The 13613-nt window shown below is 43.9% G+C and overlaps 1 protein-coding gene across 4 annotated transcripts in view; it reads left to right on the forward strand.

Moving 5' to 3' along the window:
- TNRC6B (trinucleotide repeat containing adaptor 6B) overlaps positions 1-13613 on the forward strand; it is a 109352-nt gene that overhangs the window by 48450 nt on the left and 47289 nt on the right. For all 4 annotated transcript variants that reach the window (XM_073644340.1, XM_073644342.1, XM_073644338.1 and 1 more), the window contains one exon: positions 9534-9621. In XM_073644340.1, coding sequence (XP_073500441.1) covers positions 9534-9621 — 88 coding nt within the window. The remainder of the gene's footprint in view (positions 1-9533; positions 9622-13613) is intronic.

Raw genomic sequence — 13613 nt, forward strand, 5'->3', positions numbered from 1 at the left:
AAATGTATTTATGGCTCCAGCATATTCCACAGCACTATACAAATCTGAAATAAAAACGCCATCTAGAAAGAAGAAAACTCTCTCTAGTGCCGCATATATGTAGCCATCCTGTACATCAATGTCTGAGCCATAATTAGTGATAGTAGCCAAACCAAACAGCCGTTTCTGGGTTCTTGCCTTTTATCATATAGATTACGCTATCTTGATGGCCGTGATGCTGCTCTGTTGGGTATTCGTTCTCATTTAGTAGTCTTGAAGGATTTTGTCACTAGATTTTTGCCACCTAACCTGAGAGCCACATAATGTAGAGACAGAGACCTTGATTCCAGCGATGTCCTTTACTGGGCTGCATGCTGTAGCTTTAATAAAATCATTGTTTTATCAGCAGGAGATTATCGCTAGAGGACTAGTAAACCTGCTGTCAGGCAGTCCTCCATATCATGAACTGTGCATAACTCCACCCCTACAACTGATTGACAGCTTTCTGCCTATGCACAGGATACACAGAAAGCTGCCAATAAGTGGTGTGGGCGGGGTTATATATAGCTCATCATTAGGGCACTGCTAAATCTGCAGCAGAGAAAACGGTGATTTTATCAAAATTGCAAAAAGCAGCCCAGTAATTGACACATCACTGGAATCAGGGTCTATGTAGCATGCTGCTCTCAGGTGGGGTAGCAAAAACCTGTTGACAGATTCTCCTTAAATCACACACCATTTTAAGCAATTTGTGCTTATATAATTGCCAACATGATAAATATCAATCTTGGTCTTAGAGAGGGACACCCCTCTAACTCAAGGAGCCAAAGTTAAAGGGGTTTTCCCATGAACAAAGTTATTTTTATTTCTATATATTGATTAAAACAAAGGTCCATAATTGGATGTGTTAAAAAAAAAAAACTGTATATATATGTATGTACCGTATATTCCGGCGTATAAGACGACTTTTGAAGACTGAAAAATCTTCTGTCTAGTCTGGGGTCGTCTTATACGCCGGTAATGCTTTTGAACTTTCAGAAATTGACATGCGGGGATACTCTGGGGGTGTTAATAAGCTGCCGTGACCGTATCCCTGCCATGTCGGAGTTAATATAAGGTGGAGGGAGTTAAAATACGGCGGCGGTAGGTCCAGACAGTCAGCGCTTCTGTGCTGAAACTGACACATCGCTGCGTATTCCCAGCTCCGGACACAGCGCAGGGCTTCTGTGCCGACAGCTTTCACTTGTCACAGAAGCGCGGCGCTGTGTCCGGAGCTGGGAAGTTCGCATCGCTTCTGTGACAATATATGAAAAGCCGGCAATTCAGCAGCGGCATAAGCCGGCACCCGACAATTTAGAATAGAAAGAATAGAGCTTCACACATAGATTAGATAGATAGAAACATGTCAGTCACATATATATGAAGTACAGTGACAGTATTGCTTACTGTACTTGTCATTTAGTGTAAAGGATTTATTAAAACAAATAATAGTGTTTTCATGCACCGTCTCTTTAAAAAAGCCGGCCGGCAATTCAGCATCTGTACCCGACAATTTATAACAGACAGAATAGAGCTTCACACATAGATTAGATAGATAGAAACATGTCAGTCACATATATATGAAGTACAGTGATAGTGTTGGTTACTGTACTTGTCATCTAGTGTTAAAATAAAGGATTTATTTAAAAAAAAATTGGCGTGGGGTTCCCCTTAATTTTAGTCTCTAGCGGAGGTTAAGCAGACGGCTGGGGCAGATGTTTGAAGCCTGGGAAGGGGGTAATACCCACGGAGCTTCCCAGGCTACTAATATCAGCCCCCAGCTGAATACATAGCCTTTACTAGCTATTAAAATTGGGGACCCCCCCCCAAAAAAATGACGTGGGGTCCCCCCTAATTTAATAGCTAGCAAAGGCTAGGCAGACAGCTGGGGGCTGATATTAATAGCCCAGGAAGGGAGCCATGAATATTGGCCCCCTCCCAGGCTAGAAACACCAGCCGTCAGCCGCCCCAGAAATGGCGCATCCATAGGATGCGCCAATTCTGGCACTTAGCCTCGCTCTTCCACGCTGCCCTGGTGCGGTGGCAGGGGGTAATAGGGTTGGGGTTGATGTCAGCTTATAATGCCAGCTGACATCAAGCCCAGGTTAGTAATGGAGAGGCGTCTATAAGACACCCCCATTACTAACCCCATAGTAAAAGTTAAAAAAAACACAAACACCCAGAATAAAGTCCTTTAATTGAAATAAAGACACAATTCTTTATTGTTCTAAATTAAACCATACTTACCATCACGCCCATTCCAGCTGAAGCCAACGATCTCCTGCAATAAAAGAAAAATAATAAACCAACATCATCCTTACCTTTCCATGGTTCCCACGACAGCTTCAGCTCTGCTACATCGAGATGACAGGCTGGACCGCAGCAGAACGCCGCCATCCAGCCTGTCATCCCGCAGACACTGAGAAGCGCAGGCACGCTTGCGCTCTGCAGTGTCTGGCTGTGACTGCATCCAGATGAGCCGACAATGAACTCAGCTCACCTCCTGGACGTCCGTCACTGACAGCGTGGGAAACTTCTACTGCGCATGCGGGGAGCAGGAGAATTTTCCCACGCTGTCAGTGACGTGCATGAGGTGAGCCGAGTTCATTGGACATGATCTCGGCTCATCTGGATGCCGTCACAGTCAGACACTGAGGAGCACAAGCATGCCTGCGCTTCTCAGTGTCTGCCGCATGGCAAGCTGAACGGCAGCGTTCTGCTGCGGTGCAGCCTGTCATGTGAATGTAGCAGAGCTGGACCGGTCCTGGGAACCATGGAAAGGTAAGGATGAGGTTGCTTTATTATTTTTCTTTTATTGCAGGAGATCGTTGGCTTCAGCTGGAATGGGTGTGATGGTAAGTATGGTTTAATTTAGAACATTAAAAAATTGTGTCTTTATTTCAATTAAAGGACTTTATTCTGGGTGTTGTGTTTTTTTTAATTACTTTACTAGAAATTCATGGTGGTCATGTCTAATATTGGCGTGACCCCATGAATTTCGGGCTTAGGGCCAGCTGATAATGCCAAGCTGGCCCTAACCCCTTTATTACCCAGTGAGCCACCGCACCAGGGCCCTGGATGAGTTGGGTACAGCGCCAGAAGATGGCGCTTCTATGAACGCGCCATTTTCCGGGGTGGCTGCGGACTGCAATTTGCAGCGGGGGGGGCCCAGAAAGCTTGGGTCTCCCTGCGCTGCAGATTCCAGCCCCCAGCTGCCTAGTTGTACCTGGCTGGACACAAAAATAGGGCGAAGCCCCACGTCTTTTTTTTTTAATTATTTCATGAAATAATTAAAAAAAAAAAAGGGCTTCCCTATATTGTTGTGTCCGGCCAGGTACAAATAGGCAGCTGGTGGTTGGGGGCAGCCCGTTCCTGCCTGCTGTACCTGGCTGGACACAAAAATATGGCGAAGCCCACGTCAACATTTTTGGGAAAAATTAATTACAAAATTAATAATAATTTAGGGACTGCATCTTTATTAACCCCTCAATTGTCATTTAGTGTTAAAATAAAGGATTTTTTAAAAAGAAAATTGGCGTGGGATCCACCATCATTATAGTCTCTAGCGGAGGTTAAGCAGACGGCTGGGGCAGATGTTTGAAGTCTGGGAAGGGGGTAATACCCACGGAGCTTCCCAGGCTACTAATATCAGCCCCCAGCTGAATACATAGCCTTTACTAGCTATTAAAATGGGGGACCCCCCAAAAAAAATGACGTGGGGTCCCCCCTATTTTAATATGTTTATGAGTGACAGTTTTCCTGCTATATACCTGCATGTCATAAGAATTTAAATTAAAAAAGGACCATGTTAAATTCAAATCTGTTTTTTTTTTTAATTTTTACCGGTGTTTGGTATGCGTTGGAAAAGGGGTAGTCTTATACGGTGAATATATCCTAAACTCTATATTTTAACAGGCAAGTAGGGGGGTCGTCTTATACACCAGGTCGTCTTATACGCCGGAATATACGGTATGTATGTATGTATGTTCCTGTGTTGAGATAATCTTATAACCGTGCCCCTGCTATGTGCTGTGTAAGGCCATGTTCCAGCATGGTCAGACACAGCCCTTACACACTACATAGCCGGGGCACAGTATGAGAACATTTATTTTTTAACACATCCAATTGTGGCACATGTATAGCACATTGGAGGGGGTATCACATGTAGAATACATTTACAAAACTTGTAATTTTAAGGTATACTTTCAATCTCCCATGAGAGCTCTTCCTCCGGGGGGGATTTTGTAGCTCAGTTGGGAATATATAACTTGTTTTACATTTTTATGTGAAAAAAAAGTGTGTGTGTAAAAAAATAAAAAATAAATAAAATATATATATATATATTTTATAATATTCCTGCAAAATTATTATTTTGCCATAGGTCGGTGGGTTGCATGTCCCAGCTATCAGCGTCTGTGCTTTAATTGTTTTTGCACATTGATTTTTCCACTCCACAACACTGTTGACCAGAGCAACTCTAAAGCTGGAATTTGTCAAACGTATGTGTTCACAAGATGGCATAATCTGCCTGTGCCTAGCAAAAAATCACTGTGCTCTTCAGTAAGACTTACATGGATATGTGCCTGATTCTGTGCATCTATATGTAATGTTTATGGTCATTAGGAACAATACGGAAAAACAGGGCGTTACGACCCAGAAGACAATCAAAAACAGTGTTGCATGTAAAACATAATGACCTTTATTGAATCAATTAAAAAACAGAGTTAATTACAATCATGATGGTGAAATGTAAATAATAAAAGACACAAACGTGTGACAAATTTGGCACTACTATGTAATGAAATGTAGTATTGCACATAGGGTTTCTAGACATATAAGGAAATCAAGTGGGACATATTCCATGTAAGGAAAATAATCTAAGAGTATATGTAGAACCAATTATAAAGTCCCTACAACAATGAATGAATGTTAATGCAACCCCGGCTAGCCAGAATGGCCGTATATCCAGGGAAACATAATGGTATCCATAGTCAGTAGACTCACCCATAAAGTGCTGCAGTGCCAAGTTGGTCAAGAAAACAGCAGCCCCTACGCGCGTTTCGCGTAGGCTTCGTCGGGGGGCCTGTGTGTTCTATGTGCCAGGTAGGTTTATATTTGCCACCAAAGACGTGTTCGATATCAGGTACTGACGCAGCGCATGGGTTGGAGTCTCCAACGTCACTTCCGTCCCGTTCAGCAGATCACGTGAGCGGTGCATGTCAGGAAGAATACTTCCTGTGACGTCAATGACACGCATCGCGCCGTACTGATGCCATTGGGGGCAGGACGTGTGGGAAATACCGCGCGCATGCGCACCCTGATGATACCGCACATAAAGGTACAGTGTGCCTGACAGAATTTCTGGATATACATTACAAGAACAATATGCGGACACCCTTACACTAAGGGAATCCGAAACAATATGTATGTTAAATACAGTGCAAAAATGCCAGATTGTGCATACCAACAGAATAAGAGTTTAGTACATACAATCGGCAGAAATTGATGTACAGTTTACACATGATGTCCAATCATAGAAAATGAAGTACTGCCGCTGATGGTATTAAAGTTGCTTTTCCATGATGGACACAGGAGAGTCAGACACAAGGAAACGGGATTGATGGCGGGCAACATAAAAAGGAAACTTCTAGATAAAAATAAAATAAACACAGAACATACAAAATTAATGAAAAAGTAATACCAGGGTGGCAAGTCTAAAAAGTCAGTGAGAAGGGAATGGGATGAAAAAAGAGAAAGTGGAGTGAAAAAAGAAAGAGAAAAGGGAAGGAAACAAAAAAGGAAAAATAGAAAAAAGAATTGAGGAGGGGGAGGGGGGGGGTGGAAGGAAAGAGTGTGGGGGGGGGAATGGGGAGAAAAAAGGAGAAAAATGAATGAAATAAAAAGGAAAGAAGAGAAGAAAATATAATGTTTATGGTCATTACTGACGGATCAGCCTGGCAGAAGAGACGTCTGCAGATCATCTGTCCGTTCCTTCTGAGTTTTTTGTTGTGCAGGATGCAATAGTTCTGTTCCAAGAATCCATTTTAAAACTATAACCCATTGTTGTCAAAAGCCTAAATCTTGCCCTATATTTGTTTTCAGTTCGACTGAAATTATAATTTTTTTATTTTTTTTTGCCTTTTTTAGTCTGTGATATTTGGCAGCTTGACCAAATTTTTTTACATTGGAACTTTCGAAGAAAAATTCTTAAGTATCATCATCATCAATGTATCTGTAGAGTTCTTATAACAACTCCTGGAAGAGAGGCGGCAGTGAGTGACGATACGATCTGTCTACTAGCCTGGGGCAATTTGGATGGTAAACCTTGTTTGGCATGTTGTGTGGTGACCTCAGTTGATGCGGAGTACACTGAAACACTCCTCCATTGAGTCTGCCCCAGACGGTTGGGTGCGGTTACTCCTGTGTAATCTACCAACGCAGGCTGATCTGTAGAAATGGAGATAATATATAAACTCTCTGCAGTAAGGACTTAGTAATGTATGAGCTGAAGCCGGCCATACACATGAGACCATTATCAGCAATTTTTACTTTTCATTCCCCCCCATTCCCCAAGAACATGCAAGTTTGACTTATATTTAAGGCTTCATGGTGCATCTCCCAAATTACATATTTCTATCTGATTGCTGTGGTCAAACGTGGGCTGGTTACTTAGCCAATTAATGGGACCACCAAAATGACAGCTGGTTTCTATGCACAGCTCCCAACATTTTAATATTTTAGTCAAAGCTTTATAATGTTTTTAACTGTAAAAATGTATAAAAGTCAAACCATAGTCTGCACTAGCTGGCATCCCTCCATAAGGTACCACCTGAAGCTAATAAAATCCAGGCACTTGTTGTTTACTGGACCATAGGTCTCCTCAGTCCAGCTCCTGCAAAATTAGATGTAGCTGATAGACTTGCTGGGAAGAGTACTCATGCATTTATGCGTTTGGATATAAGGTCTAATACCTTATTACAGTCTGCCATACAAAGTCATTTAGTGGCGAGCTGTTGGGTAGAAACCACTGCCTCTTGTTGGAATATCGCCAGAAAGACTCAGAAAGTAATGTCCATTTCCGTAATTGTGAAGGGTTTACTTTTAAGGCGTTCTTCCCATCGTAATCTTTTTGGATTTCCGCATTGCCTTCTCAAAGTTGGAGGTATTAATGTCATAATGTCAGTCAGTAGTTTTTAAAGGGGTTATATCATCTTATTAAATGGATGCATTTGCAAAGTGCTTGTAAAAACAAGCATCTTTGCAATTTACCTCTTATTTAAAATCCCGTTAGTTCTAAAGAACTGAGGGATTCTTAATTGATGTGCAGCTTGTTGCCTTGGTTACTAGCCACTTCTGCAGTCTGAGGTGGACAGTCTCTTTGCCATAGAGCTTACAAGCGCTACTCGGAGACCTTGCACTCCTCCGGTGCTGTAGAGCATGCATGTCAAACTATGGCCCGTGGGCCAAATCTATGGTTTTATTTGGCCCGCGACACCAGAACCACCACCACTATGTGGCCCATTATACTGTATGGAGCACTATGTGGGGCCCATTATACTGTATGGAGCACTATGTGGGGCCCATTATACTGTATGGAGCACTATGTGGGGCCCATTATACTGTATGGAGCACTATGTGGGGCCCATTATACTGTATGGAGCACTATGTGGGGCCCATTATACTGTATGGAGCACTATGTGGGGCCCGTTATACTGTATGGAGCACTATGTGGGGCCCGTTATACTGTATGGAGCACTATGTGGGGCCCGTTATACTGTATGGAGCACTATGTGGGGCCCGTTATACTGTATGGAGCACTATGTGGGGCCCGTTATACTGTATGGAGCACTATGTGGGGCCCGTTATACTGTATGGAGCACTATGTGGGGCCCGTTATACTGTATGGAGCACTATGTGGGGCCCGTTATACTGTATGGAGCACTATGTGGGGCCCGTTATACTGTATGGAGCACTATGTGGGGCCCGTTATACTGTATGGAGCACTATGTGGGGCCCGTTATACTGTATGGAGCACTATGTGGGGCCCGTTATACTGTATGGAGCACTATGTGGGGCCCGTTATACTGTATGGAGCACTATGTGGGGCCCGTTATACTGTATGGAGCACTATGTGGGGCCCGTTATACTGTATGGAGCACTATGTGGGGCCCGTTATACTGTATGGAGCACTATGTGGGGCCCGTTATACTGTATGGAGCACTATGTGGGGCCCGTTATACTGTATGGAGCACTATGTGGGGCCCGTTATACTGTATGGAGCACTATGTGGGGCCCGTTATACTGTATGGAGCACTATGTGGGGCCCGTTATACTGTATGGAGCACTATGTGGGGCCCGTTATACTGTATGGAGCACTATGCGGGGCCCGTTATTCTGTATGGAGCACTATGCGGGGCCCGTTATTCTGTATGGAGCACTATGCGGGGCCCGTTATTCTGTATGGAGCACTATGCGCGGCCCGTTATTCTGTATGGAGCACTATGCGCGGCCCGTTATTCTGTATGGAGCACTATGCGCGGCCCGTTATACTGTATGGAGCACTATGCGCCGCCCGTTATACTGTATGGAGCACTATGCGCCGCCCGTTATACTGTATGGAGCACTATGTTGGGCCCGTTATACTGTATGGAGCACTATGTTGGGCCCGTTATACTGTATGGAGCACTATGCGGGGCCCGTTACACTGTATGGAGCACTATGCGGGGCCCGTTACTCTGTATGGAGCACTATGCGGGGCCCGTTACTCTGTATGGAGCACTATGCGGGGCCCGTTACTCTGTATGGAGCACTATGCGGGGCCCGTTACTCTGTATGGAGCACTATGCGGGGCCCGTTACTCTGTATGGAGCACTATGCGGGGCCCGTTACTCTGTATGGAGCACTATGCGGGGCCCGTTACTCTGTATGGAGCACTATGCGGGGCCCGTTACTCTGTATGGAGCACTATGCGGGGCCCGTTACTCTGTATGGAGCACTATGCGGGGCCCGTTACTCTGTATGGAGCACTATGCGGGGCCCGTTACAGTGTATACTGGTTGGCCCGCGACTTTGTCCAAGTTTTTCATTTTGGCCCTCTGTGTGTTTGACTTTGACATCCCTGCTGTAGAGGCAAAGCTGCCTTTGCCTACATCATTGGAGTGTGCACAGTTTGGGTACGCGGTGCAGCCTGATCTGTCAGTCATAAGAAGCGCATCGCCCCCAGCACCGGAAAATAGAGCCCCTTTAATGGTGTGCAGATCCCCTCTGCTTTTTCCCTCGCTGACCCCTTCCATCCAAACCCACAGATGCAACCTGTATTTTGTTCCAACATGTATATGGCAGTCGGAAAAATTTATTTGGCTATTCTAGTCCTTTTTGATGCTTTGGTCACATCTGTTCTTATTCCTTTGTTGCTATTGTTTAATACGCCATAGAAAGAGTGTTGTGAATCAGAAACCAGTATAGGAGTAAACTGTATGCTCTTCTAAATGCTGTCCTCCTTTTTGCTTTTACAGAGAGAAGGAGCAAGAAAGGGAAGAACAGTTAATGGAAGACAAGAAAAGGAAGAAAGAGGATAAGAAGAAGAAAGACGCTGCTCAGAAGGTAGCCCTTTCCAGCTGCCATGCTGATTATTTCAGGTTTTCTCTGGAAAAATCTGACCCTGAAACTTATGTTCATTTTGTATGTCAAATAGCAGCATGTCTTCTCCTCTTCACCATTTGTTTTGAAAGAGAGCAAATCTGTTGAATATGATATATTGCCCCCCTCCGGGACTTGAAGCGGAATGAGGCTCTGTTCACACCAGTGTTTTTAGTTCCATTTCTCTGTTCTGTTCTTGCAGCAGAGAAATTGGATTATTGTTGAAATTAGATTTGTTACAGACAGCACACAACACTTTTTTGTTGCATTCTATAATGATGGACCCCATTATATTGAGGCCAAGTGCCCATGATGCAGAAATGCTGCTGATTTTTTCTGCATCTCCCTGGCAGGAAAAACGCATGCAAATTTTACATGCGTTTTTCCTGCCAGGTAGAAGCGTTTGTCAAGCATTTTTGCATGAATTTCTTGCGGGTTATGAAGTGCTTTTCCAAGCGATTTTTAGAATCACTTGGAAAAGTGCTTGACAACTTGGTCACACTATATAAATCCATGCAATCGGCATGGGTTTATATAGTGTGACCAAGTTAATAGTTAAAAAAAAAGAATAAAAATGGTATAAAAAAAATGACCAACGTCAGCAGGTCCTTTTACACCATTGCGAGCCACCTGGGAGCCAGGATGCACCATAGAGGAGACCGCTGGCCATCAGAAGGTGAGTATAATGTATATTTTTTATTTTTAAATTCTTTTTTTTTACTATGGTACCCGGGTCTGGATGAGAGTCTCCTCTTCTCCAGACCCGGGTACCATCCGCACATTGAATCGCTTAATATCCGCATGTGCACATGTAGTCATGCGGATATTAAGCAATTTAATGCAAGTCAATGGCGGCAATTACGCTGCATGTCCGCAAAATTAATGGACATGCTGCGTATTTTTCCGCAATGATAATCCACAGCAGAAATTTCCACAGCATGTGCAGAGCACATGCGGATTATCATTGGGGACCATGGGGCACGTATTACCAAGCGTTTTTTAAGCGTTTTCGCTGCGGAAATTCCGCTGCAAAAAGGCTTGAAAAACGCATAGTGGGCACGCAGCCTTAAAGGGGCATATGGAAAAAGTGAATGCACTGTAGGCAGCTTTTGCTAAATTATTTCCTGGCTTGGCCGCTCTGGTCTGTGGGGGCTACTCCGGCCGCTCTGGTCTGTGGGGGCCACATTCTGGCCACAGGAGAATCAGCAGGGGGCGCTACCACAAATAAAGATGTAATGTATTTACAAAACCGGGCACTAATTTTAATGGATGTATATTCCATGTAGACTTCACGTGACATGCCCTTTAATGGGGCCCTTCTGTCTCTACATCCTTCTGCCTATTTCTGTATGTATTCTGTTTCTCTGTTTGTAGAACAGAGAAAAGCAACTCAAAGTGCAGGTGTGAGCAGATCTTATGTAAGTATGTGTTCTGGCTTCTGGAGAGTGCTAGTATTGCTGCAGCTCCTGCAATCCTCATGCCTTACATCACGGCATGAAATGAACCGTGGGCAGATGGACAATCTGCATATTGCACATACTTTCAATTCATTTCTTCCCACTGTCGGGGATTTTGTATCCTTGGTTTTTCAGGGTTTTAACAGGTTCTACACAAAAATGGTGTTGTATGTGTGCATTAAATCTGCCTACAATAGCAAATGTACCTGATGTCAGAGTGGCTACTTATCAGATTGCATAAACTTCTTGCTGCATCAAAATAAAAACTTATCTGGGACCTGCCGCAATCTTGAAGGGTCATAAGAAAAACCAGAGGAGAACAACATCTCTATGTAAATGGCACTGCCGTAATGCCTGCATTTCTTTGGTTTATTGCACAGCTAAAGAAATACAATCTAGCCTGCTGATAGTGTCTACATATTCTGCAGCGCTGTACAGAATTGGTCACCATTCACATCAAGCCCTGTCTCCCAATAATAATACTCATCTTCCTATCACACATATTCGGGCCAATAATCCAGGAAGCCAATTAATTTGCCAGTATGTTTATGAAGTGTGGGAGGAAACCCACACAAAACAGGGCACCGCAAAGAAGCCATCACGCCAAGGCTGTGCTCAGATGAAGCCGGTCGGCTCCAAATTCCTCTTCAAAAATGCTTGGAAAACTCTTCCTAGTCATTTCTATGGGAAATCGACTTTAGGCTATGAGCGCACATTCAGTATCTGATTGCAGAAATTTCTGCAAGGTTTCTTCATCTCTTGGCAGCAAAAACACGCATTTTTCCTTGATTTTGCTGCGTGTTTCGATGTGTTTTTGTACAGCAATGAATGCTTTTTTGGAGCTAAATAAAGAAATTTGAAAAAGAAAAGTGAGACATCGCTTTAACGCTTGGATTACCGTCGGACCTAGGGTGAGTATATTGGTTAATGTAAATGATTAAAGAATGTCTGTTTTTATTTCAAATAAAGTGTTTTAGTGTGTGTGTGTCTGTGTGTGTGTGTGTTTTATTCTTTACTTACAGGTTTAGTAATAAGGTTGTCTGGTTGACGCCTCTTTATTACTAAAGCTAGGGTTAGGTGTCAGTGACACCTAGTCCCATTACTCCTAATGCCGCACTTGTTTTGTCAGTACATGCGGAACCACAGCATATAATGACATTTCAATTGGTCAAAATCTGCAGCAGAGACTAGGGTCTCCGCTACAGAAATTGACATGCTGCGGGTGAGCTTGGGTACGTTCCCATGATCAGAAAATGCTGCAGGTTTGATGCAGCATATTTATACTTCTTTAAACCCGCAGCGGCCAGATGTTACAGCATAGTGGATTGGGATGTCTAGAAATCCCATGTCCACTATGCGTGCAGCTGAGGCTGCGGATCACCCGCAGACACTGACATGCGGCACATCTGTCAGGACCACACATGTAAATTTCTCTTGCAGAGTTGCTAGTCTCCGCAACAGAAATTTGATGACTAGAATGTTTTGAATGCGGTAAATCTGCATGATTCAGTGAACACATGCATATTTACCTGCTTTCAATAGAAAGCAGCGTTTTGGACTCAGCAAAAATATGCTGCGTCCAAAGCGCTGCTACGTCCAGATCCATGGGCACATAGCTTAAAATTAAAAAAATGGCGTGGGCTCCCCATCATTTTCATAACCAGCGGAGGGAAAGCCAACCACTGGGGGCTGATATTACTAGCCATTAGCCAAAGATGTTCCCTGGCTATTAATAACAGCTCACAGCTGTTTGCTTAGCCTTTACTGGCTAGATTACATGGGGACCCCAGAAAAAAAATTATGTAGGGTCCCCCTACCAGCAAAGGCTAGGCAGACCGCTGCGGGCTGATAATAGCCATGGAAGAGGTTATGGATCCTGGCCCACTCTGAGGCTAAAAATATCAGCCCCCAGCGGCCCCAGAAATAATGCATCCTTAAGATGTGCAAAATCTGGCACTTAGGCTCGGCTCTTCCCACTTGCCCTGGTGTGGTGGCAAGTGGGGTAATAGAGTTGGGGTTCATGTCAGCCTTGTGTTGGCAGCTGACATGAAGCCCAATTTAGGTACGGAGGGCGTCTAGAAGATGCCCCCATTTCTAATCACATAGTAAAGGTTTAGAAATAAAGACACAACAAGAATAAATTATTTTATTTTAATTAAAATTCCTCATGGTTTTAATCATTTATTAAAAAATAAAAAAACACTGTTAGGTGAGTATAACGCCTAATCCACTGAAGCCATTGTCACCTGTAAAAAAAAACATTGGGTTATGTCATCACGTCGGACAGGTGAGGGATATCAGAGTGTCCCATGAAGATCTGGGATACTTCTAGAGCAGTCACATCAGCAATCACTGATGTGACTGCTCTAGAGGAAAGCACTCTATACACCGACAGGAGTATAATCACTCTTGTCAGTGTGTAGCGTTGAGCTGCCGGGACGGAGGTCACTTGAGTTCAATCATCTGATGAGGTCACCGGGGCTCATCAGCTGATTGAAC

This window comes from Phyllobates terribilis, unplaced genomic scaffold (genome assembly GCF_046119375.1).
Source record: "Phyllobates terribilis strain yellow unplaced genomic scaffold, ASM4611937v1 Scaffold_8__6_contigs__length_399053987, whole genome shotgun sequence".
In the NCBI taxonomy this organism is placed as follows: Eukaryota; Metazoa; Chordata; class Amphibia; order Anura; family Dendrobatidae; genus Phyllobates; species Phyllobates terribilis.